This window comes from Myxocyprinus asiaticus, chromosome 38 (assembly GCF_019703515.2).
Source record: "Myxocyprinus asiaticus isolate MX2 ecotype Aquarium Trade chromosome 38, UBuf_Myxa_2, whole genome shotgun sequence".
NCBI lineage: Eukaryota > Metazoa > Chordata > Actinopteri > Cypriniformes > Catostomidae > Myxocyprinus > Myxocyprinus asiaticus.
The window spans coordinates 10,234,055-10,261,082 of NC_059381.1; the positions used below are offsets into that span (position 1 = coordinate 10,234,055).

At 39.4% G+C, this 27,028-nt stretch overlaps 1 protein-coding gene across 1 annotated transcript in view; it reads right to left on the reverse strand.

The window, feature by feature from the left end:
* nsmfa (NMDA receptor synaptonuclear signaling and neuronal migration factor a) overlaps window positions 1-27,028 on the reverse strand; it is a 74,504-nt gene that overhangs the window by 34,681 nt on the left and 12,795 nt on the right. Inside the window, exons 2-5 of the mRNA XM_051677370.1 lie at window positions 15,871-15,929; window positions 10,852-11,682; window positions 7,690-7,756; window positions 7,446-7,451 (exon numbers count right to left, since the gene is read on the reverse strand). Of these exons, the coding sequence (XP_051533330.1) occupies window positions 7,446-7,451; window positions 7,690-7,756; window positions 10,852-11,682; window positions 15,871-15,929 (963 nt within the window). The remainder of the gene's footprint in view (window positions 1-7,445; window positions 7,452-7,689; window positions 7,757-10,851; window positions 11,683-15,870; window positions 15,930-27,028) is intronic.

Here is a 27,028-nt window from a genome sequence, read left to right on the forward strand (position 1 = left end):
CTCCTCCCCCTGATAGTGTAATTGCAGTGTATCACTTGTTCTCAGAGGGTTGACTTTCCAGAGACACACCATCTCTGTCCAACAGTACACTCCAAATTAAGAATTCAAAAATATTATTGTGGCAGATGTGTAAAGGTAGAATAGACATTACATTAAAAAGTGGGGACCCACTTTACATTAGGTGTCTTTAACTACTATGTACTTAAGCATTTGATACAGCGTACTTATGTACATATGTGTTGTTGCATTGTACTTACATTTAAAGTACCTGCATTTAATTACTTCTGTAGTTACACTGTAAACCTCATCCCTAATCCTAATCCTAAACCTAACCCTACTCAAATCTTTACCCTAAAACTCTAATCTAAGCCCTAACCCTACTCCTAAACCACACATACCTCAACCTCAGTAGCAGCAAATGTGAATCTTGTGAGAATTTTGCAGAACAATATGTAGTTACACAATAAGTATTTGCCCGTTGCCTTGCAGCAGTAGCTGTTTTTGTGAATGCTGGAACATGTCCTGTGTAAACAGCTCTACATGTGACCGGTTGACAACTGATATGCCACTTATTCCCCTACAGTTTTCAATAAATTACCTAGTGCATTCTGAGAATGCAAACAAAAAAAGGCCAGACAAAATTTGATTGGATTTTCTCTCTCATCTTGCAGAGTACAGTCATGCCGAAGTTATACAACACTAGAAAGTTGACTTGTGGCGGTAAAAAAAAAAAAAAAACTATTTCAGTGTGCTGTAACCGTGGAGGTGAGACATCAAATCTGACTGCCATTTCAGCCAAACCAGACAGCCAATTGGAGGCTAAGTTGCAGTGCTTAGGTTGTTCACATCCTAGAACAATGAAGGTTTCTATTATTGATTTAGTCCTTAGACAACAACCACATTTTCAGATACATTCAAGGATGGATGGATGGATGCATGATTATATTCAGCAGGGATTACCCAACTAGTTAAAATTTGCAAAAACTCTGAAAAAAAAAAGTTCTCTGACTGTGCACTACTGCCAAAGCAAAGGCCTTTCCTCTCTTTGTTTCCAACAGGGATAAAAGACAGTCCAACAAAGTACCTCTGGATGATGGCAGCTGAGTCCACCTCCCTTTTTCTCTTCGTTCTCTCTGCTAGACTCCAGAAAGCCCTGCCAGGAGGCGACACAACTTTAATGCCAGTGAGGGCGAAAGCCCACTGAAGTGTGGTTAGCTTCAGAGGTAAGAGGAATGCTCATGATGGGGCAACGTTATCCTGAGGTTAGGCAGGAGGATCTCATGCTGGGTAAGTACAAGGTTTAACCACTAGCAAAGTTTTAAAATGGATTAAACAGTATAGTAGATTACTTCTGAAATGTAATCTGGTACTGATTACAAAATACACAATTTATATAGTAATCTGTTACACAATATTTTAGATTACACTTTTTAAGTAATCTAATCTGACCACTTTTGGATGACCCATTGCATACTTTGATGAAAATCTAATAATACATTTTAAATGTATTAAGTTCCAGTTCACACTCCATTCATTAAACATTAATAAACATAAAATCAAATGGAATATAGCTATTTGTCAGTTGCTGAGTAAAAAAAGTGCTTAAAAAGTCATAAAAATGAATATTACTCAAGATAGAAGATAACAAGAATATGCTTGTATTTTTTATTTTAAAAGTATTTTATTTATTTATTTATTTTTAGAAAATTAGGAATCCGATTAGATTTTTTAATATCCAGCTTTGAAATCAATAATAAGAGAATGTCTTTAGATATGATGCACAAGGTTTTTTTTTTTTTTCTTTTTTCAAAAGTGTGTCTAGAATTATGGACAGATGGACAAGACCTTGTTTGAAATACATTAGTTTCGATGCAGGGTGCAAATACAAACAGTTTGGCATTTATTATTTAGAAACTAAATTTAAAACAATAACCAAATGCCCTGTGTGATACTGATGATGAATCGATATGAATCAACCTGGTCTCATAGAATCATATTGCTATTGTAAGATTGTCACAAAAATAATCTGCATCACTTCCGGGAAAGTCAAAGAACTCTGCGAGAACCAACGTCATAAAACTCTCACAAAGAGGAGCATCTCCACCTGAGAAAACACACCCCACTGATTGGGGACCATAAAACGCAAATCACACTCACATCTGCTCTCTCTCTCTCATCTTAGGTCACTTTTTGCTATACATTACTATACCTTACTATTCATTTTTGTTAAATATTTTTTCTGTGGCTCATTGTACGTATCATGACACTTTCCTGGTAAAATGAACACTAGAGGTATTACAACATCAATGACTTTTGGTCCCTTTCATACAAATCATGAGTAAAACGGCAGATTATCAGTTACTTTTAACTCTGTTCCTCATACAATGTTATGACATCTACACACTTTTACTATAGTGCATGACTTGTAAGGTGATACATCTTAATGTTTGCATTACATAACCAACTAAATTTTAAGCTTGTTCAAGTGCAATTAAATTGCACGGTAGCTCATCAGTTAAAGCAATACACTTGAGAAGAGCAAGTGATTCGACACGTGAGGCGAAAGTGTCATATAGAAGCAACACAAAATATGCTTTATATGACATTATCTGTGAGGTTTAGGTTGAAGGTTTAGGATAGGGAGGTAGGTTTGTTGATTTCATTGCACTCAACTTTAATTGTATTTTGTTCGAACTCAGTAGAGCATTAACCTTAAAAACCTCATCTGTCTGGGAGAAAATGTCCCTCACTTTTAGTACCACTCAGTGTATATTTAACCTCGGAACTGCCTTGAAGTAGTAACGTAAGATCTGGCTGATATGAATATAAATTTCAATATAATGTATGTCATAATTCAATACAGTTAAATTGCCATGGCATCCTTATTAGACTGCGATTGAAGCATCTTGCAATTTTTGCTTCTTCATAAATGGAACTGTATGAAATTATATGAAAGCACACATCAATAAATAAATACATAAATAAGTATGGATGCAATATTTTGGGGGGAAAAAAATCGCAATATGTCGATATCTGATTGTATTGGAACTGCTCTAGTTGACTAAAGGTTTTTGACCTAACAACATGACCTATGATTTATGATTTATTTATGCTAATTCCTCATCCCACCAATCAGAGTTTCCATTTATTCTTAAGTTCAATTAACCTTTTTTTTCTTTTTTTTTTTCTTTTTTTTTTTTGGAGATTTTCTCCCCTTTTCTCCCCAATTTGGCATGCCCAATTCTCAATGCGCTCTAAGTCCTCGTGATGGCGTAGTAACTCGCCTCAATCAGGGTGACGGAGGACGAATCTCAGTTGCCTCCGCGTCTGAGACAGTCAATCGCCGCATCTTATCACGAGGCTTGTTGAGCGTGTTACCGTGGAGACCTAGCGCGTGTGGAGGCTCACGCTATTCTCCGCGGCATCCACGCACAACTCACCCCGCACCCCACCGAGAGCGAGAACCACATTATAGTGATCCATTATGGAGGTAAACCCAACATGACTCTACCCACCCTAGCAGCTGGGCCAATTGGTTGCTTAGGAAGCCTGACTGGAGTGACTCAGCACGCCCTGAAGTTCAATTAATCTTAAATAAACATAAGTTTTCTGCCATTGGATACACTTCATAAATTCAACATGGAGATCCTGTTTTTAACAACAGGATGGCACACGGATGGCAGCCTCGGTGTGGAGCTCTCCGATTCTTTTGCAGTTTTTGTTTTTTGTCCTGTGTTTAGTCATTTTTTTCCAATCAGTTTTACCAGAGATGAACTGCTGAATATTCGGCAGCACATACCAGATAATCTTTTCCCGGTTTTTGACTATTTGGAAATTTTGCCTGACATTTTAGGTGCAGCTGTGTTGTTCAAGCGCGTTATGAGACGCAAGTGAGGGAAGCGAGCTGGCTTGACCAGAGCGGCTTTTGAACTGCGCTGCCGAGTATTCATCTAGCGAATCTCTGCTCTCTTCCTAACAAAACGGATGAACAACATCTCCTCACCCATACAAACAAGAACTTTTCAAACTCTGCTGCCTTGTGCTTCACAGAAACCTGGTTGAGCAAAACCATTCCAGACAGCGCGTTACATCTGACGGGCTTTCAGCTGTTCAGAGCGTACCGCATTGCAGAGTTAATGGGGAAAACGAGAGGGGGTGGAACATGCTTTTACATCAATGAAAGTTGGTGTATAGAAGTAACAACGTTAAAGAAGATTTGGAAGCGCTCTTTATCAACTGTAAGCCTTTCAACTCACCATGGGAGTTTTCCTCGTTTATTCTGGTGAGTGTTTATATTCCTCCACAAGCGTGTATGAGCGCAGCGCTGCAACAGCTGGCTGATCAGATCACAGACACGGAAAACAATACACGGACTCACTTTTTATTATTCTCAGTGATTTTAGCGAAGTCAACCTCACCCGTGAACTGCCAAAATACACACAGCACATTACATGCCCCACCAGAGAAATATACTGGATCACTGCTACACAACATTAAAGGATGTATATCGCTCTGTCCCTAGAGCAGCTTTGGGACTTTCTGATCACTGTCTGGTTCATCTTCTTCCAACCTACAGGCAGAAACTAAAATCAGCTAAACCTATAGTAAGGACTGTAAGAGATGGACCAATGAAGCAGAGATGGAACTACAAGCCTGCTTTAACTGCAATGGTCCACCAATCTGGACGAGCTCACAGATACTGAAACATCATATATCAGTTTCTGTGAGGATATGTGCATTCCTACTAGGACTTATTTAAAGTTCAACAATGACAAACCATGGTTTACAGCAAAACTCAGGCAGCTTCGTCAGGCCAAAGAGTATGCATACAGAAGTGGGGATAAAATCTTGTACAGTCAGGCCAGAAACACACAGACAAAAATGATTAGATTGGCTAAGAGAAGCTACTCTGAGAAGCTGAAAAACAAGTTTTCATGTTTTTACATCAGTGGTCATGAAGTCATTTGAGAGACTGGTTTTGGCCCACCTGAAGGACATCACTGAACCCTTTTAGGATCCCCTTCAATTTGCTCCACAGGTCTGTGGATAATGCAGTCAACATGGGATTCCATCATACCCTGCAACATCTGGACAGACCATGGACATATGCAAGGATCCTTTCTGTGGACTTCTGTTCGGCTTTCAACATTATCATCCCAGCTATTCTCCGGACTAAATTAAACCAAGTCTCTGTTCCCACCTCTATCTGTCAGTGGATCACCAGCTTTCTGATGGACAGGCAGCAGCTAGTGAGACTGGGGAAATTCACTTCCAGCACCTGTGCAATCAGCACTGGTGCCCCCCAGGGATGTGTGCTCTCCCCACTACTCTTCTCCCTGTACACCAACAACTGCACCACCAAGGATCCCTCTGTCAAGCTCCTGAAGTCTGCGGATGACACTACAGTCATCGGCCTCATCCAGGATGATGATGAATCTGCATACGGAAAGGAGGTTGAACAGCTGGCTGTCTAATGCAGTCAAAACAACCTAGAGCTGAAAACGTTCAAAACAGTGGAGATGATAGTGGACTTTAAGAGTAACACCTCAACATTGACCCCGCTCACCATTCTGAACAGCACTGTGACAGCAGTGGAGTCATTCAGGATCCTGGGCTCTACCATCTCACAGGACCTGAAGTGGGAGACCCACATTGACTCCACTGAGAAAAAGGCCCAGCAGAGGTTGTATTTCCTTCGCCAGTTGAGGAAGTTCAACCTGCCACAGGCGCAGCTGATACAGTTTTACTCAGCAGTCATTGAGTCTGTCCTCTGCAATTCAATAACTGTCTGGTTTGGTCCAGCTACGAAATCAGACATCAGAAGACTACAAAGGACAGTTCGGACTGCTGAGCGGATTATTGGTTGCCCCCTGCCCTCTGTTCAAGAACTGTACACTTCCAGAGTGAGGAAAAGGGCTGGAAAAATCGCTCTGGACCCCACTCACCCAGCCCACTACCTCTTTGAACTGTTGTCTTCTGGCCGGCGCTACAGAGCACTGAGCACCAGAATCGTCAGGCACAAGAACAGTTTTTCCCTCAGGCTATCCATCTCATGAACAGTTAAAACTGCCCCATTGAGCAATGATTATGTGCAATACACAGCTTAGTCTATTTATATTTATCCAACATATCTTACCTCTTCCGCCATTACATTCCCTTGCACTATCTGTATATAACAGATTTGTATTTGTTCATATATATTGTCTTATTGTGTATATTTCTATATATACTTATATTTTCTATTTGCTTTTTATTTTTATTCTTTTTTTTTTATTTTTTATTATCACTGTATTGTTGTATTGTTTGTGCACTGGAAGCTTCTGTCACCAAGACAAATTCCTTATATGTGTAAGCATACTTGGCAATAAAGCTCATTCTTATTCTGATTCTAAGTCTGACAAATTATACCGCAAGATACTTAATGTTTCAAGATAATCAACTAAAATTCAAAAAAATGCAAGACATCAGCATCTGCCAGCATTTCTAAACCATCTGCGTCTCTGGCTAAGGTAATCATAACTATCCAGAGGAGACAGGCCTATCAAATGTGCCTCATAGCCATTTCCTGAATCAAAAAAGATCACTGCATTATCCACAGTTAGCGCAACAGCATCAATATTTTTGGATAGACAGATATATAGATATATACACTACTGGTCAAAAGTTTTGAAACACTTATTCTTTAATATAATTTGTTTCTTCACATTTTAGAATAATAGTAAAGTCATCAAAACTATGGAATAACATAAGTGGAACTATTGGAATTATGTTGTGACTAAACAAAATCCAAAATAAATCAAAACTGTGTTATATTTTAGCATCTTCAAAGTAGTCACCCTTTGCCTAGAATTTGCAGAAATGTACTCTTGACATTTTCTCAACCAAATTCTTGAGGTATCACCCTGGGATGCTTTTTAAACAGTATTGAAGGAGTACCCATCTCAGTTGGGCACTTATTGGCTGCTTTTCTTTATTATTTGGTCCAAGTCATCAATTTCAAAAACTTTTTTATTTAATAAAATTTTAGTTTTATAATGAAATAAATTACTATGGCGGCACAATTATATTTTTGCCTACAAAACTAATTTCAAACATTTAAGCATACACCTTCAGATCAAAAGATTTTTAAGATCATGAGAAACATTTCAGTCAAGTGTTTCAAAAGTTTTGACCGGTAGTGTAGGTAGACATGTAAGTAGGTAGGTAGAAAGATAGGCAGGTAGACAGATAGAGAGGTAGACAGATAGATAGACAGATAGAGAGGTAGACAGACAGACAGACAGATAGAGAGGTAGACAGACAGACAGACAGATAGAGAGGTAGACAGACAGACAGATAGACAGATAGACTGATAGATTCAAACACACGTTACTAAAGGGATGCTAGAATTTGACATCGCACACTGTCATTTGGTGACATTTAAAGGGTACTAAAATGATACTCACGAAATCCTGGAGAGTTCAGAGGCGAGGCAGTCAAAAAAAGAGAGAGAAAAAAAAGCTTAGATAACAACCATGTTTGGGAGAAGTCACTGTGTACTTGTCAGCTCTCTGAGTCAGTTTGACAGTAAATCTCACAAAAATGAACGTGTGTCACTGGCAAGACACCTGCTGTGCCATCTGTACTTGAGGTCACTATAGGCTTCAAACTTCAGTGTGTGTGCGTGTATGCTATTAAGTGGGTACTCACGCCTGCATGGTTGTGGTAGCAGTCTGAAAGCTGAACATGTTCTCTTTAGGGAACCAATTGTTGTCATCTGGCAAGAAATAGGCATAAGGGACCACATTAGTACAGTTGTAATGATACAAATCTGTGCATTCGAATATATATTGTGTCAAACGTTTAAACATATACTGTACAGTAGCCCCCAAAAATATTTGGACATGTAGACCACACTTAAACTTTGAATTTCATTGCATTAGTTAACAAAATATCAAACCGTGGCATATCAGCAAAATATCAAAGTTGCATCTGCAAACAAATGATGCTAGATCTATTCTCAGAGCTCACCATTTGATGCAGCGATTTCTAAGATTACGTTTAACCAAATGGTTCCAAGGTGATTTACAGACATTTGAAATTTGCATTATTTGTATTAAGTCAGTCTGAGGTCAGGCTGTGACATTTAGATTGGTCAAACGTCTTTTCACTATATGAATACATAGGTCAGGGTTCACCAAACTTTGATACAAAGCAAAAGACAAAACTTGTACACATCAACTTGCTTCCGTGCACCCGTGTTTGTATGCATATAAATGGTAATGAATGAAGCATAAAGTCTAGTGTAAAAAATGACTTTAGTGTGAGTTACAGAAAGTGCCCAAATATGTTTTGTCTATTTGTCTAGAATATTTATTGACCTAACCAACTTCTTTATTTTAAAAGTTTTGCTTAAAAAAAGTTTGCTGGTTCTCAGTGGCATCTCAGGCTCATTATTTCTGGTGGTTCACCCAAAAATAAAAATTTTCATAATTTACTCACCCTCATGCCATCCAAGATGTATATGACTTACTTTCTTCTGCAGAACAGAAACAAAGATTTTTAGAGGAATATTTCAGCTCTGTAGATCCTTTCAATGCAAGTGAATGGTGACCAGACCTTTCAAGCTCCAAAAAGCACATAAAGGCATCATAAAAGTAATCCGTATGACTCCAGTGGTTAAATACATTTCTTCAGAAGCTATATGATATGTGAGGGTAAGAGACAGATTAATATTAAGTGATTTTTCACTATAAATCTCCACTTTCACTTTCAGAATGTGAAAGTGGAGATTTATAGTAAAAAATGATTTAAATCTCAATCAGTTTTTCACCCAAAGTGACTGCATCGCTTCAGAAGACATATATTAAACCACTGGAGTCGTATGGATTACTTTTATGCTGCCTTTATGTGAGTTTCGGAGCTTGAAAGGTCTGATCACCATTCACTTGCATTGAAAGGATCTACAGAGCTGAACTATTCTTCTAAAAATCTTTGTTTGTGTTAGCAGAAGAAAGAAAGTCATACACATCTGGGTTGGGATGAGAGTAAGTAAATGATGAGAGAATTTCAATTTTTGGGTGAACTATCCCTTTAACCCAATTCAGGAATTGCGTTAACCAAAAATTGTCCATAATATACAGCGGGCTAGTCCCACGCACAGCAAATGAGAACGATTAAATGGCTTTAATGCAATGGACCTTAAAAATGATCGAATTTCTAAAATAATTTATACTGTTGTATAATGATATAAAACGAGTTTAAGATATGGAAAATATATTATTTCTTAAAATAAATGTATGATTATGCATGCCGTGCATTTTGCACAACAGCGCCACATCTGGTGGCCTGCCCCTAATGTGGGGACTCCACTGCTGGTTCTATCTTTTTTGAAAATAAATGCCACTTGGTTTGATATTTTCTTATTTAGGGTACGTTTGCATGACAACGATGTACTAAAAACGGAAACTTTTTTCCTTTGCATTTTGGAAAAGTTTCGCGTACAGACGACAAAGTTGTCAAAATGATCCCCGTTCACACGGATTCGAGAAACTCACTAAAAACACTGTATTATGCATGCCAGGCCAGTAGTTGCCGATGTCACTTTGTAAAGACACTATACGCACCTGCGCACATAAGCATTCTTCCACAGAGTGGTGAATACAAAAAATGAAGATGGCGATCGCTGGTTGTATTAGTGATGCAGTAAATCTACACTTTGCTGGAGAAGCGTCAATAAACTAAAAATCTTGAGCAGCACAAACACAGTCCTGTAGTCCGCCACTGTGGTTTTGAATGTCTCGCGTGTTGTTTTGAAGTACTTGCGCACATGCCTATAGACTGAACACGTAATACGTGTGCACATGACGTCATCGTTTTCACAAATTTGCGTTTTTGTATGTTTACACGGAAATGATAACGGCATCGTTTTCAAAAACTTGCACTTTGAAACCTGTTTTCAAAAGTTTGTATTTTCAGGCCCCAAAACAGCGTTGTCGTGTAAACGAACAGCCAAAACGCATAAAAAGTTACCTGTTTTTAGTAGAAAACGTTGTCGTGTAAACGGCCCCTTAATGTAATGCCAGTCATGCACTTTTAAGTGTGGCTTAAGTATCCAAATACTTTTGGGGACCACAAAATGCCAGTGTTGGGTAAGTTACTCAAAGAAAGTAATCCGCTGCAAATTAAAATTACTACTCCAAGATTGTGATAATATTACTTCACTGATTACGTCATTAAAAAATTAATCACATTATTAATTACTTTACTTTCAAGTTACTTTCTAAAACACTTCTCACAGAATAGTTTTTGTTTTATGGCTCAACCAATTCAAAATAGTCTCTCTATTTCCTCATGTAAGTCACACACACAATGACTAATTAGGGGGCACACACACCATTCAGCTGTCGCAGAAATGCAAATAGTCATACAGATTAATTTAAGGTTTTAAAAGTGTTTTACATATATAATATATTTTTTAAATATGTGTAACCCAAATAATGTACTTAAAATAAACTTAATTGAAAGTCAGTAACTGTAATCAAATTACAAGAATTTAAAATTACACTACTCACTGCTTTTTGACTTTAAAAAGTCATAAAATTTCTGTAACTAATTACTTTGTATTGCTTTTTGATTGCACCCAACACTGCTGAACACAGATCCACTTCATAGAGACTACACACATACAAGTTCACTCAACAGAGGAAGAGAGCACAAAACAGACACACAGGAGAGAGGAGAGAGAGACAGGAAAAATACAGACCACGTCACATCGAACACATCGAAGCCCCCTGCTTTAGGTTGAACCCCACCCCTTCCCTTTGGCCAAGAGCCTCTCTCTCCCCCCCCCCCCCGCTCTCCCCCTCTCACCTCGCTCCAGCCCAGTCACCCGGTCAACACTGCACATCCGCTCTAGTGGTGGCCGGTGCTGCTTGCCTGCCTCTCGGGTACTGCTCTCCAGGTCCAGGGACCCCTGGCTGCGTGACGGCGTCCCGGGACAGGTTTCGCACGCCAGACCACAATCCTTGCCTTCGCCCCAGCCACGAATGTTGTGCGCGCTGACAGAGCTCTGTAGTGGCTGGGAAAGGTGATGGTGGTGATGAGCTTCTCCATGGTGATGATGCGACGTTCCTGGTCCGCTTCCCCCACTGGTGATGTGCTGGTGGTGGTTGATTCCGCCACTTCCACCTGCGCCACTGCTGCTGGTGTTGCTTTGATGGTGGTTGCCATGATGATGGTTGCCGTGGTGATGGTTACCACTTCCACTTCCATGGTGGCGGTGGTGCTGGGTTGGAGACGACGAGTTAGAGGAGGTGGAGGGTTGGGCGAGAGCTTGGGCATGACACACCTCCCGTGCCCCTTTCAAGACCTCAAGTTCGAGGTTCTCCTTGCTTCCCCGGCTGGTTCCCAGCATGCCGCTCTCTCCAGTGATGGTGTAGACCCGAGCAGGTTGCAAAGCACACTCTACACACTTCTGCTCGTCCTCTTCGGTCGAGAAGCTGCGTTCCAAGGACAGGCGGCTCTTGGAGGATGTTGTAGGAGGAGGGGTTTCCAGAAGGCCCAGGGCGGGGTTGATCAGGCTGGGGTTGGTATTGATAGTGGAGTCCTGGAGGGTGTAGCTGTGGAGGTTGTTCTTCTGAGCACAGAGGCTGTCTGGGGAGTCAGAGTCGTGGCCAACGAGGTTGTCAGTGAGTAAGTGATCTTTAATCAAACATTGGGACAAAGAGAGAGAGAGAGAGAGAGAGAGAGAGAGAGAATGAGATAGAAAATGAGTGAGAAACTGGAAGAGAGAGGGTGGAATTCACCAAGGGTTCTGGAAGTAAAAATCCCATTAAATTTTCCAAAGGGGAATTGATTTTTAATGATAACTAATAAACCTTGAAAGACAGACCTACTATGAGCACCAATGTTGTTATTTGATGGTTTGTGCTTCTGTTGAAACCATAAGTCGGTGAGTTATTTAATCTTCATTAAACGAAAGAAATGAAACAATCCACCAATTGGAGAATTGCGGCAAACAAAGTGCCAAGTTACAGTGATCACCCACTCCAATGGCGCACACTGAATGACGCTATAGTCTCCCTACACTCTCAAACTACTTGTATATTTGCAAATATCTGAATATTTTGCAATAAAATTGAAATGTATTTCTCTTAAAGTTTCTCTACTTTAGGAAACCATCATTCCATCATTCGCAATGATTTATGGTATTGTAGTTCATGACGTCATGAAAGGTGGTAAGTACTCAGTCTTTCTCTGCGTCTGAAATCGCGTGCTGTCAGAGTATGTACTGTATTTGATGAAGGATGCACTTCTCGGCCGGTAAAACAGTACGTTCTTTAGGTATGCATGCGAGTAGCAGAGGTGGGACCAAGTCATTGTTTTACAAGTCACAAGTAAGTCTCAAGTCTTTGCATTCAAGTCTCAAGTCAAGTCCCAAGTCAAGAGAGGCAAGTCTAAGTCAAGTCACAAGTCCTCAACTTTATGCTTCAAGTCTTAAACAAGTTATTAGTGCTCTTTGCCCAAATTAATGTCTGAGTATTAATTACTATATTAAATATACACCAATCAGCTACAACATTAAAACCACCTGCCTAATATTGTGTAGGTCACCTCGTGCTGCCAAAACAGTGCCAACCTGCATCTCAGAATAGCATTCTGAGATGTTATTCTTCTCACCACAATTGTACAGAGCAGTTATCTGAGTTACCAAAGACATGTCAGTTCAAACCAGTCTGGCCATTCTCTGCTGACCTCTCTCATCATCAAGGCATTTCCATCCGCAGAACTGCCGCTCACTGGTTTCGTTTGTTTTTCGCACCATTTGGAGTAAATACTAGAGACTGTTGTGCATAAAAATCCCAGGAGCAGTTACAGAAATATTTAAACCAGCTCATTTGACACCAAAAATCATGCCGCGGTCCAAATCACTGAGATCACGTTTTTTCCCCATTATGAAGGTTGATGTGAACATTAACTGAAGGTCATGACCCATATCTGCATGATTTCATGCACTGCACAGCTGCCACACGATTGGCTGATTAGATAATCGCATGGATGATTGTTGGTGCCAAATGGGCTGGTTTGAGTATTTCTGTAACTGCTGATCTCCTGGGATTTCCACACACAACTGTCTCTAGAATTTACTCAGAATGGTGCCAAAAACAATAAAACATCCAGTGAGCGGCAGTTCTGCAGATGGAAATGCCTTGTTGATGAGAGAGGTCAACAGAGAATGGCCAGACTGGTTCGAATGGATAAAGTCTACAGTAACTCTGATAACTGCTTTGTACAATTGTGGTGAGAAGAATAACATCTCAGAATGCTGATCTGAGATGCAGGTTGGCACTGTTTTGGCAGCACGAAGGAGACCTACACAATAGGTAGGTGGTTTTAATGTTGTGGCTGATTGGTGTATATTAATTTATATCAGGAAGGCTTTTAAAGTATGTTCATCACTTCCCAGTTCAATTTCATGTGAGATATACTGAATATTTTCACTAAGGGCACCAATCTATCTCAGCTCAATTTGTCTGCCGAGGGATGTGCTTGAAAGTTACAAGTGTGTCTTAAAGGATTGTTCCGGGTTCAATATAAGTTAAGCTCAATTGACAGCATTTGTGGCATAATGTTGATTACTACAAACATTTATTTTGACTCCCTCCATTTCTTAAAAAAAAAAAATAAATAAATAAAATAAAAGCAAAAATTGAGGTTACAGTGAGGCACTTACAATAGAAGTGAATGAGGCCAACTTTTAAAGGGTTTAAAAGGCAGAAATTTTAACCTTATAACTTTATAAAAGCACACATTAATTCTTCTGTTAAAACGCGTGTACAATTTGAGCTGTAAAGTTGTTTAAATTGTAATTTTTACAGTCATTTTAGGGTTTTAGGATTTGTTGACATTACACTGTCATAAACGAAGTTGTAAAATTGGCTACAACTTTACACAGAAAAGGTTAGTAAGCGATTTTATCACACTAAAATCGTTTACATGCATATTGCTAAAGTTAGTATTGCAACGTTCAAAAATTGGCCCCCATTCACTTCCATTGTAAGTGCCTCACTGTAACACAGATGTTTGCTTTTTTTAAAGAAAAGGATGGACTTTGCTGGTAATCAATATAATGCCAGAAAATGCTGTCTATTGAGCTCAACTTGTTTTGGACCTGGAATATTCCTTTAACAAGCGCAAAAATGACACTGTCACTTTAACAAGCAACAGGCATCTCACAGACTCACGCAGGTGCCCCGGTTTATTAATGAGAGGGAAGTCTCTCTTTTTTTTTAGCACATCCATGCAATTTGTGATTAAAATTAATCTGACTGTAAAGAACAGGAAGGATTTTAAAAGACACATTATTCAATGAAAGTGGAGTGCGGGATCTCATCTTTGATGGACATACTACACGGAAGAAATGTTCTGTTTTAATCTCAAGCACTTTTCACCAAAAAAGGCAATTTTTCAGGTATTCAAGTACTTACATTTCTAAAAGCTAACTTTAAGCACTTTAAGGACCTTGTGTGAACCCTGTAAACAGTGCAGAAAAAAGCGCAGTAGCGGTCAAATCAAGCAATACAAAGATTATGATGTTTGATGTTTGTTGCAAATTTCGATATATATAAAAATTCGATATATTGTTGCATCCCTAGTAGCTAGCTAGCTAACCCAGCTAACATGGTAAGTTAAATGCTACTGAACCGCAGCTGACATGTTAAAATTAACAATCCCAACATACCTCCGTCTGTGGGTTTTCAGATGCCTCACAAAATTGGACGTTGTTGATAAAGTGTCTGTAATTTTTGAACCACAGGTTCAACATGTTGCAATCCTTTTGTTGCCTTCGATATTGTATTCTTTATATCCAAATGGTATTGGTATAATTTTGGCTGTGTCATCCTTGAATGTGCAATCTTCAAACTTGGTCTTACTCTTGTGGAAGTTGATTGGTTGAATGTGGAGCATGGAAATGCAGATTTGAAAATCAAATGAATTGTTTATTGGGTCAAATGAATTGTTGATTTGCTTCGCATTTTTAAAATGTACAACTCTGATGTTTAGTAATAGCACTGTTTATTTGCATGCACTGTATGCATTGTTTTCATGCCCAGTTTACTAATGGAATTAGGCAAATCAAGGAACAGCTTAAACACTCCCAAAAAATCAGTACTGAAACAATTCCCCAGCTTGCAGACCAATTATGAGTGCTAGGCTTTTGAGGATGCAGCAAACTACCATGATCTGGCATACTTTACTGGAACTGTTAAGCAACGTTCCAACAATGTGATCTAGGCACCTGAACTGGCTCTTTAAAATTACGAAATTGGAAATGTTCCTTCTTATCTTGACTCTTTCACATCAGTTAATGAAATACTACTGCTATGATCACTAGAAAATGTCTTTTTTTAGAACATTCCGTTTTCCTGCCTGCTTTCCACGGGCAGTGATAATGCAACGTCAGTTGCTACAGACAAATAGCAGAAAGGTTTTTTTTTTATAAGGCAAAATCTAAAGAACCTAATTTAAATAGAAAGAAGGCGTGTTTGTGCTGAAAAGAATGACAATCACAATGTAAATATGGCGCAGCACTATTTCAGTGCATTTAGTGTCTGTTTAAACTAGATTGTGGGTGGTTAGTGAATAAGATGCAGGTTTTTGCGCAGCAATATAATGCAAAAAATTGTTTAGTGAATTCGCCCAACAGAAAAAAAGACAGATGAGGTAACACATGCTACATTAAGAAGTTGCACAGTTCTTCATGAAACATGAACATGCCTGGATTCTTATTAACTCATACTTAGTGGCTCTAAGGAAATAGACCAGAAAGAAAAGGAGCAAAGAAAAACAGCAGAAGGAAAAGACGAATGGGGTAAAGGGATGTCTGACCTGATCCGTTGTGGTTCTCAGGATGAGTGTGAAAGTACTCTCCAAATGCACGAGCTGCTCTGCAAAGACACATTGGTCAACACACATTGGTAATTGGGCTACAGAACCACAGAATTTATCTCAATGCTTGTAATTCTATTTAATGTACTAGGGGCCGATCACACCAAACACATCTGTGTGTTTAAAAAAAACAAGACACAGCGCCACAAATAGAACAGAACGCAGGTGTCTCGAGACAGTTGGAGTTCTTTTCAACTTGACCTGTCAAAAAACATGGCGGTTCTGCACGAGATTCTGAAAAAACAGTGAGATGCGGCGCAACAGTCAAAGATGTCAATGTAGTGCATGTCAATGTAGTGCAAAGGAAATCAATTAAAAAACAGCATGGACGGATGCAAAAACATGTTTGGTGTGAATGGCCCCTTAGGCACAACAAGATGTCTGTTTTACAAGACTTAAAGAAGAGCTTGAATGCAACAATAAAAGTCATAAAAACACGTTAAGGACAACATGAAACAGCTTCAGCAACTGTATATGATAGTGAAATGGGATATTCAACGAGACAAACATTTTGGGTGGGACTTGATTTTATTAATCAGCAATTGGTTTAATCTTGAAAAGTAGGCATTTCATATCTGAATGGAGCCAGTCATAAATGCAAGTTTAATTCCATCTGAATGCAAGTTTACTTCACTTTTGAGGAGGTTTTAAGACTGCAACGTGAACAATGAAGGTTGTATCCTAATAGTAACACTTCTTTTACAAATCTATTGTTATTTGCTATTGTTGCTGCAACCTTTATTGCATTAACATTAACCTGCATTAAATTACTTTGCTATTGCCAAGTTTTTAAAGGCTGTATTAAATTAAACAGTACTCTCAAACAATGCCTAAATAGCTATTTGGATATTGATAAATGTAAACCAAATGCCCACATAACCAAGGTGACGTCAGCCAAAAAGGAAAGTTGTTTTAGAGGTGGAGCATGTCATTACATTTTGAAGAAAGTTTAAGAAGACCAGGAACTTGTATTAATAATAAACAAGAGTAGCTACTATAGCACGGGCACAGGAGTTTAGGGAGAAAAGAATGGTGGCCGACAAGCTGTGTAGAAAAAGAAAAGAGAGTCAGAGACAATGGATTATAGAGTTGGAGGAACAAAATTACACACAATAAATTTGGAAGCTTTATGCAAGAATACAAGATGGTTTTCAGGTTTTAAATGGTTTTCAGTCACAAACTGTCTTCTGTAGGGATAAGAAAGGAAGATATCTGGTACTGTACCATTTACTAGACTGATGGGCTGGATATTTCAGTGAACTACTGAATCCCTCTGCAGAGATCATGACACCTGAATTTTCGATGAGGAAGTGCAAGGACAACCATAGCAGCACCTAAACACGGATCCAACACCAGTACCAATGCCATCTATAGAGGAAGTAAGCCATAAAGTGTCTGAAGTATAATAAGACCCCAGAAAGTGACATTATTTCAGCTGAAATGGTCAAATATGGTGGTGTACAGTAAGCATTTTGTATATACCAACTGATAGTGGGTGTGTGGGAAAAAGAACAGATGCCAGAGAAGTGGAGTTTTGCGATTATTAGCTCAATTCACAAGAAGGAGGATAAGGCCAGCGGTGAAAATTATCAAGGTAAACCTTTATAAGGTTTTAGCCAAAATTCAGGTTATGAGGCTCACCCCACTAGTTGAGCAGATTCTTGGAGACTATCAGTGTGGCTTCTGACAGGAGACTTATGTCTCTGCTGAACAAAAATTGACTTTTCCCAATTAGTGAGTATTTTCAAACCAGGATGGGCATATTTCAACCGCTTTACACGATTTGCCTCCTAAATTGAGATTCCCTACTTTCATTGGATAGTTTAGAAACGCCCATCCTAGTTTGGAAACGCCCACTGATTACTACATTGAGATTCCCTACTTTTATTGAATAGTTTAGAACTGCCAAGCCAGGTTTGAAAACGCCCACAGATTAGGAAATACCCATTACTGTTCTGCAGTCCCTATACTTCGCTGACAGGGCAGGTCAACGACAGATTACATCTTCACAGTAAGACAAATAATGGAGAAATGCTACGAATATGATGTGGACGTACATCAGCTGTTTGTGGATTTTTAGCAGGCTTACAAAATGCAGCAGGCAACAGAAGCTACCTAGCCCTGTTGAAGGTGCTCAAATCACACAGCCTCAGTAGGTATTTGAAGCTAACGGTTTACTGAACAACAGTAAGACCAGTGGTCACCTATGGTTCAGAAACATGGACAAAGATCTCAGCAAGAAGAACTTCTTAAAAGGTGGTAGAGAAAGATATTGAGAAAGATTTTTGGTGCGGTGAAAAGGGGGACAGTGGAGAATACAGCAACCTGGAGGAACACTATGATCATCCTAATATTGTTGCCAAAATAAAAAGCAACAGATTGAGATGGTTAGGTCATGTGGAGAGAATGCCAGAAAATAGGTCCGCCAGGAAGGTCTACAGAGGAAACCCTGATGGTAAAAGAATGAAGGGAAGACCACGTAAAAAATGGTTGGATGATGTGGAAGCTGATTTAAGAAAGATGGAGAAATCATGCCGAATACTGGGCTAGAATTGTCAGAGAGGCCAAGGCTCTGCATGGGCTGTAGTGCTAAGGACAAAGGAGAAGGTAACTAGTAAAAAGGTAACTTGACTTCATGTTGACTTTAAAATCATCACCTAAATACACATTTTCACACATATACTGTATACACACACACACACACACACACACACACACACACAAGAAAGCTCTTCACACTGAGTCTAGCTTGACGGTGGTTCCTTATACAGTATGTCCCTTAAAACCGAAGTATTTAACTTTTTCAGTGTTAAAATACTTTCTTCAATCCCAGCTTAATGTGCAGGGACATCTATTGGTAAGCCATTCATAGATTAATTATCTCGAAAACTGTAAACATTGTGTCTCTGTGGCAGTATAAAAATTCCTGTGTTTGTTTTGAGCGACCCGCTTAGACCCCACCCAACAACGTTACTCAACCAGTGGCATGAGTTGGGGGCTGCACTATCTGACTGTTTGAATAACAGCAGACAATGGGGCGTATTCAGGGAGCTCTTTTGAAAACATTGTTTATTTTTGCATTTCCATTCATTGTCACAGAAATTACTTTAGCTTTAAGTCTTCTTCTGGATCTCAGTGTCAGTTTCATTCACATCTTTTTACAAATATGTATTTAAATGACAGGCCCAGTGCAGTCTACTCTTAGCCTCTTAATGTCAGCAGCTAAGCTGACACCAGCCTGGGCTATAAAGGGCTTTCACAGGGATATGAGTAATACTCTGCATGCAGCAGCAGTCTGCATTGGGAGCTTTGAAAGCTGGACTCCTCAAACTGGAGAATGTGGCTCAGCATCTGCAGTGTGAATGCTGAAATGAAGGGCAGGCATGTGGAATAGCATGTGACTGTGAAAAAGAGGGCATATGGCAGAAAGAAAGGCGGGAAAATGAGAGAGGGGAAGGAGGATGAGAGACACACTCCGTGTAAATGTAATTGGTTGCTTTGTATTTCCGTGCCACCCACAGATTCAGATGTAGCATTTTTATCTTTGCAGTCCAAGAGGGAGAATGTGGGAGAGTGGTGGATTTAGAAGGTGCAAAGGGGAGGGACAAACAGGAACACAGAGACAAACAGAGATACGGAAGAAAGAAAGATGAGAGAGCAAAGCAGGAAAGCAGGAGGTAGAAAAGGTGAGACATAACCACATATGTCCATGAACTTAAACATCAAAATGTATATATACAAATGTACAGTATGTATAAGAAAAAGTGTATATTATGACTAGTCACCAGTTTTTATCACCTTAAACCATTTCTTTACGGTTCACTTAATAGACCATGTTGTCTCTCAATTCAAGCTGAAGTGTGTAATTTCTGCACCACTAGCTTTACCAAACGGAATTGCCAAAATATTTATGCATTTGGCAGACGATTTATTCCAAAGTGACTTACAGTGCATTTAAGCTATACATTATCAATATGAAGGTTCGCTAGGAATTGAACCCATGACCTTTGCATTGCTAACGCTATGCTGAACCAGTTAAACTACAGGAACAAGAATAAATGAACGTCTGTTTTTTAACAGGTTTCATATCAGCTACACCCATACATAAAATGTCTGTATGTGTAAGAGTTATAGAGAGATTATACTAAATGTAATGGAAATATCTCCATTACTTGATGCAGAGAGTTTTAATCACCTCAAATTAAAGGCTCATGAATAAGTGATGCAAATCATCAGCTTGATAACCTCAAGAGACCCTCAAAACATCAAAATAACCACTAATTTGATACTTAATTCACCAGTAGCTGTAAAGAGAAAGCGTCATAGATAGAGTGAGAAGAAAAAAACATCTCGGTTACGTACGTAATCTCGGTTCCCTGGGACGAGGGGACGAGATATTGCGTCATTAAGCTGACGCATATGGGGAGTGTCCCTCTATACGACCTAGCTGAAACTTCTCTACAAAAACTCCAATTCTAATATTGGCTATGGTGTTTGAGCCCCACACTTTTAGGCACGAAGCTGTCCGCTATAAACGAACATAACAAATGCAAGGACTGTTCCTCATCCAAATTAAATGGAGGAGGGAAAAAGTCTTGAAGATGAACCACCTGCGCTCTGAAGGGTGTGGTTATAACCTTAGGCACATAGCCTTTTCTGGGTTTGACAGTAGTTTTGAAAGACCCGGACCAAACTCCAGACATGTCAACTGACAGTGGTTGCAAATCACCAACCTGTATTACTGAGGCCAAAGCCAGCAGTGATGCAGTCTTAAGAGAAAGCACACGCAATTCAACATAGTCCAGAGGCACTATACTAATATATATATATATATATATATATATATATATATATATATATATACACACACACACACAAATACACTGGTGGCCAAAAGTTTGGAATAATGTACAGATTTTGCTCTTATGGAAAGAAATTGGTACTTTTATTCACCAAAGTGGCATTCAACTGATCACAATGTATAGTCAGGACATTAATAATGTGAAAAATTACTATTACAATTTGAAAAAAACATTTCAGAACTTCTTAAACTACTTCAAAGAGTTCTCATCAAAAAAGTCCTCCACGCGCAGCAATGGCAGCTTTGCAGAGCCTTGGCATTTCAGCTGTCAGTTTGTCCAGATACTCAGGTGACATTTCACCCCCACGCTTCCTGTAGTACTTGCCATAGATGTGGCTGTCTTGTCGGGCACTTCCCACGCACCTTACAGTCTAGCTGATCCCACAAATGTTAAATGGGGTTAAGATCATAACACTCTTTTCCAATTATCTGTTGTCCAATGTCTGTGTTTCCTTGACCATTCTAACCTTTTCTTTTTGTTTTTCTGTTTCAAAAGTGGCTTTTTCTTCGCAATTCTTCCCATAAGGCCTGCACCCCTGAGTCTTCTCTTTACTGTTTTTTTCTCCCCTTTTCTCCCCAATTTGGCATGCCCAATTACCAATGCGCTCTAGCTCCTCGTGGTGACGTAGTGACTCGCCTCAATCCGGGTGGCGGAGGACGAATCTCAGTTGCCTCCGCATCTGAGGCAGTCAATTCGTGCATCTTATCACGTGGCTTGTTGAGCACGTTACCGCAGAGACCTACCACGTGTGGAGGCTCACGCTATTCTCCGCGGCATCCACACACAACTCACCACGTGCCCCACCGAGAGCGAGAACCACATTATAGCAACCACGAGGAGGTTAACCCAACGTTGCTCTATCCACCCTAGCAACCGGCCAATTGGTTGCTTAGGAAGCCTATCTGGAGTACTCAGCAAGCCTTGGATTCGAACTTGCAACTCCAGGTGTGGTAGTCAGCGTCTTTACTTGCTGAGCTACCCAGGCGTTACTACAAAGTATCACATTATATAAACTGATGGATTCTTTTGCTCTTCATGAGTGTATATATATTGGCGCCTCGATAATAAACGAACAACAGTTTATTCTGTTATGCATATGGTGGCTTTGGCACAAGGAACTGTGTAAATCTCCGGGTGAGTCATTGCTTTTCAGGAAGCCAATTCAATCTTGTAGGAGACATGACAGATGAGGCCTTAATGTGCTTCGGCTAAACCTGTTTTCGCCACACAAACAAATATTTGCACTCACCAACACATAGCACTCATACCTTGAATGAAATTAACAAACCTGTTTCTACACAATACATTACTGCATGAATCCCACACGGACCACACATTAAAAAAACCACTCCAATCTCAATATTGCAACCTCCTCCACAAAAGCTGTCACTTGCCTTGGGATTGTTCCACAGGAATCTCTGGTGGCTTGCAGTAGCAGCACATTAAATTATTCAGTTTCGCCATACACACAGGTCGTGTCAAAGCAGGTCATTTTGCTCGTATCATAAAAAGAATCCTCCAACGGAAGAGTGCCAGTTAAGTCTGAGCCACACAATCCAGCTGAAGACACTTGTGGTGAGTGGGGGGTTGCAGAAACGGGCAAGGGCAAATGATACTTTACCTTTCAGCATATAAATAGCTAATGACAGTGCTTCTGTCATAACCATCGCCTCTGCTTTAATTTGCTTTATGTGTTGCATGTCATTAGAGATAACTTTGGTTCCAAAACCTAGTGACATGACTTCTAAGCAGGGACTTATGAACAATCTATAAACAGCAGGGGAAGCACATTATCAGCCTGGCTTATGAATAGTAATTAGGTAACATAATGTTCACCTTGTAATTGAAATTTACTAATAGTAGTTAGATAGTCTTAAGCAACTGATTTGCTGAAAAGCAGTTAAGTGGGCATAACTATCCATTTTAGGATTACTGCTTAATGATTGCATGTTTGTTCGTTAAACTGGCTGTCGATGCAACAGGTTGGCTGTGGTTTCTACTTGGTCTGAAAGGAATGTTCCGGTTTCAGTACCAGTTAAGATCAATTGACAGCATTTGTAGCATAATGACTAAATCTAAAAATAGACTCATACCTGGTTTATTTAAAAAAAAAAAGAAGAAAAATCGGTTACAGTAAGGCTCTTGGCAGAAATGGAATTGAATGGGGCTAGTCCAAAAACATTCAAACACACGCTGTTTTAAAAGAATAGCCATAAAACATTATACATGTTAATGTGATTTTAGTGTGATAAAATCTCTTATTAACCTTATCTGTGTAAAATATATCCAATATTACAACTTCATTCCCATGACAATGTAACGCATCGTAAAGGTAAAAACCTTTCAATCAATCACACTAAAATCAAGTTAACAGATAATGTTTGTCTTGTTGCTATACTTCTAAAACAGTGTGTATTTGAATGTTTATGGACTCACCCCATTCACTTCCATTGTAAGTGCTTTATACTGTAACCGCGATTTTTGCTTTTTTTATTATTATTATAAATGACGAGTCAGATTTTTTAAATGGTAATCAGCATTATGCTACAAATGCTGTCGACTAAGCTTAAAGCTGCATTACGTAACTTTGTGCTCTCTAGCGACATTGTGGTTGAAACTTAAAATTGCAAGCAATTTGCAGAATACATTACGTTAGTCGTGTTCTGGCACTGCTCCTCGGGTGGACGAATCTCCCAATTTGAACCACCTGGACATTGCCTATGTGCGATCATGACTGAAGCCAGAGTCATACGTGCTGTTTTCATGTTGATATGTTTTACGATTAAACATTTGAAACAGAAATATTACTTGCTTTGATAAAGATAAACAACACTCTTATTTACATATTTGAATGAATTGTACACATAAATCGCTTTTCTGACACTACACTCAAAGCACTTTTTAATAGAGAACAGGGGACTCTCCACAGCCACCACCAGTATATCTTAATATGATTATTCAAGTGTTTTATCTACTAAATGATTGAATTGTACTACAATTTTCAATTAAAGAGATTAAACTCTAGATATGGCTGATACAAGTTCAATAGAAGACTTTATTATTTTTACACTATATACTGTCCAGCCTCAGTTACTACAATAGAATGTCTATGCAATGCACACAATAAAACCGAAAATCTTAAACATAAAGAGGATTCAGTAATGATGGGGATAAAATATACTTTATTAAACGTACAAATAATATGCTTAAATATGCAATATAACAGTTACAAAAGTCAATTTCAGAAGTCATCCATATTAAACATATCACAATAACTTCACTGCAATTGCGATCGCAAAAAAAGCATGACAAGCAATACAAGCTTCAACAAGCCTACCAGACAACATATACAAGCATTATAGCAGGTAAACAACTTTGCCAAACGGCTAACAGATAAACATCCATTTAGACTGCAACGATGCTGTCCTGAACTGTGTGAGTGTTACTGAACTGAGCCGAACAGCGTAGTTCTCCTGCCGGAACATGAGACAGGTATGGATGCACCGATCCGATACCTGGATTGGTATCGGCTCCGATACTGACGTTTTTAAACGGATCGGGTATTGGTCCAACGAGCCTGATCCAAATCCGATACTGTGTGTTAGTTATGTTCATTACTGTCAAGCTCAAATGACATAAAATACCATTAAAACACAATTAATGTAGTTCATATGACTCGTACATTTTATTCAAAGCCACTTGAAGACGTGCGATAGCTCTGTGAATCACAAAAGGCTGTGTTTAATAAGTAAATATAGAAAATGCACGTACAGCTCCAGCGCGTTAGTGAATGATGCTGCTCTGTTGACACAAGTGCGTCTATTTTTAGCCTTCACGCAGTGCGCAATATTTGAGCGCTACTCACAAACAACATCTCAGATGTAGATGCTCAATAGTTCAGTTCACTTATATGCATTTAGAATGGCACTGGAGGTGCTTTTGTTTTTTTGTTTTTACCAGTATTTGAATAAGAAGTGAATTAAACTATTGTGAACTTTCCTACAAACAGACACATACTGGACTTCCTGGAGAGTTCAGAATGTCAAAATAAAAGCGTGAGGGTTTTAAAGTTAAAGGTGACTCACAGAGGCAGAGATATGAACTCAGTAGCAGGGTTTATTGAACAGATGATTGAAACAGTGATATAAACATTGTGAGTAAATCCAGTTAAGCAGAGTGGCAATCAGCAGGTGAGTAATATCCAGACAGGGTATAGACACAATGAACAGATAACTCACAACAGTCTTATGATACTTGCAGGCAATAATGAAGACACAGGTATGTATGACATAGTAGAAAGATCTGGAATCTTAGAGATACTATCGATGAGAACAGACAAAGAGTGTGTGAGAAAGCGGGGTATATATGCAGTCCTTGATTAGCCACTGATATGCATATGCGTGTAATCAGAACTCAGGGGAGAGTGAGCGCTGACGGCATTGAGGAAGAAAGAGAGAGAGAGAGAGAGAGAGAGAGAGAGAGAGAGACAGACCAGTGGATCCGTGACAAAAGGTGCACGATTGAGATATATTACTATATATAACTATTATAATATATTATTATTATCATTTGTTTATAAATTATAATAATATTTAAGTTGAATGGGTTCCAAAAAATAACTGTGTGAATGAAAAGTGAGCTGATATCTTATAACTTGAACAAAAAAGAGATTTGAATCCTTTAAAGTCCAGATCTACTGATGACTTATACTGGAATTACTGTTAATTTTGCTTCTACATTATCCAGTATACTAGTTAACAATAAAGTTTTTCTTAATAAGCTATACATTTATATTGAAATAATGTGTAGTTAGAGGTTTGTGTTTCTTTACATATTAAAGAGCATACCCAATTACTTCCACACAATAATGTAAAGATATTCTAAACTGATTATACAAAAAAACAACACTGGTATCGGATCGGTATCGGCAGATACTGAGATTTCCGATATCGGAATCGGATCGGAAGAGAAAAAGTGGTATCGGTGCATTCCTAGAGACAGGCGGCACTTCTTTCCTGTGTGCACAGATATGACGTAATGACGCTAGGATAAACGATTTCACATCAAATCGAACCCGACAGCTCAAAATACAAATCATTTTTATAGGCTTACCGTAGTGAATCGGGGTAAGTTACATTGTTTTGAACACTGATTGTTTATGTACTCAATCAATAATGGCATCAATACTCAAACCAGCCTGTCTGGCACCAACAATCATCCATGTGATTATCTAATCGTGTGGCAGCAGTGCAATGTATAAAATCATGCAGATATGGGTCAGGAGCTTCAGTTAATGTTCACATCAACCATCTCGGTGATTTGGACCCTGGCATGACTGTTGGTGCCAGATGGGCTGGTTTGAATATTTCTGTAACTGCTGATCTCCTGGAATTTTCACACACATCAGTCTCTAGAATTTACTCAGAATGGTGCCAAAAACAAAAAACATCCAGTGAGCGGCAGTTCTGTGGAGAGCAATGCCTTGTTGATGAGAGAGTTCAACAGAGAATGGCCAGACTGGTTTGAACTGACAAAGTCTATGGTAACTCAGAATGCTATTCTGAGATGGGGGTTGGTGCTGTTTTGGCAGCATGAGGGGGACCTACACAATATTAGGCAAGTGGTTTTTATGTTGTGGCTGATCAGTGTATAATGGTTGCCATGACCCTGCTTCTAAGGCAGCTATAGCCATCATGGAACCTCATAAGTGTCCAATTGGAAAGCTCTCGGCAGCAACACTCCATGCCAAACAAATAGCACTTTGCATGGGAAACTTAATAGTTTGGTGGTAAATTTTAACCGGATCAAACCTTTCTCTCAACTGGGAGTCTGGCAGCTTCCCGAAATTTGCAGGAGAGCGCAGAGTTGGATCACTTGCGCATCTCAATCATTTTTGACCCTGGAAAAACCCTGAAAGAACATCTCCACAGATGAGAAGAGAAGTTTGTTATTAAAACAGGTGCAAGGGGGGCCTGGGTAGCTCAGCAAGTAAAGACGCTGACTTCCACACCTGGAGTCGCAAGTTCGAATCCAGGGCGTACTGAGTGATTCCAGTCAGGCTTCCTAAGCAACCAATTGGCCTGGTTGCTAGGGTGGGTAGAGTCACGTTGGGTTAACCTCCTCGTGGTCGCTATAATGTGGTTCTCGCTCTCGGTGGGGCACGTGGTGAGTTGTGCGTGGATGCCGCGGAGAACAGCGTGAAGCCTCCACATGCGCTAGGTCTCCGCGGTAATGCG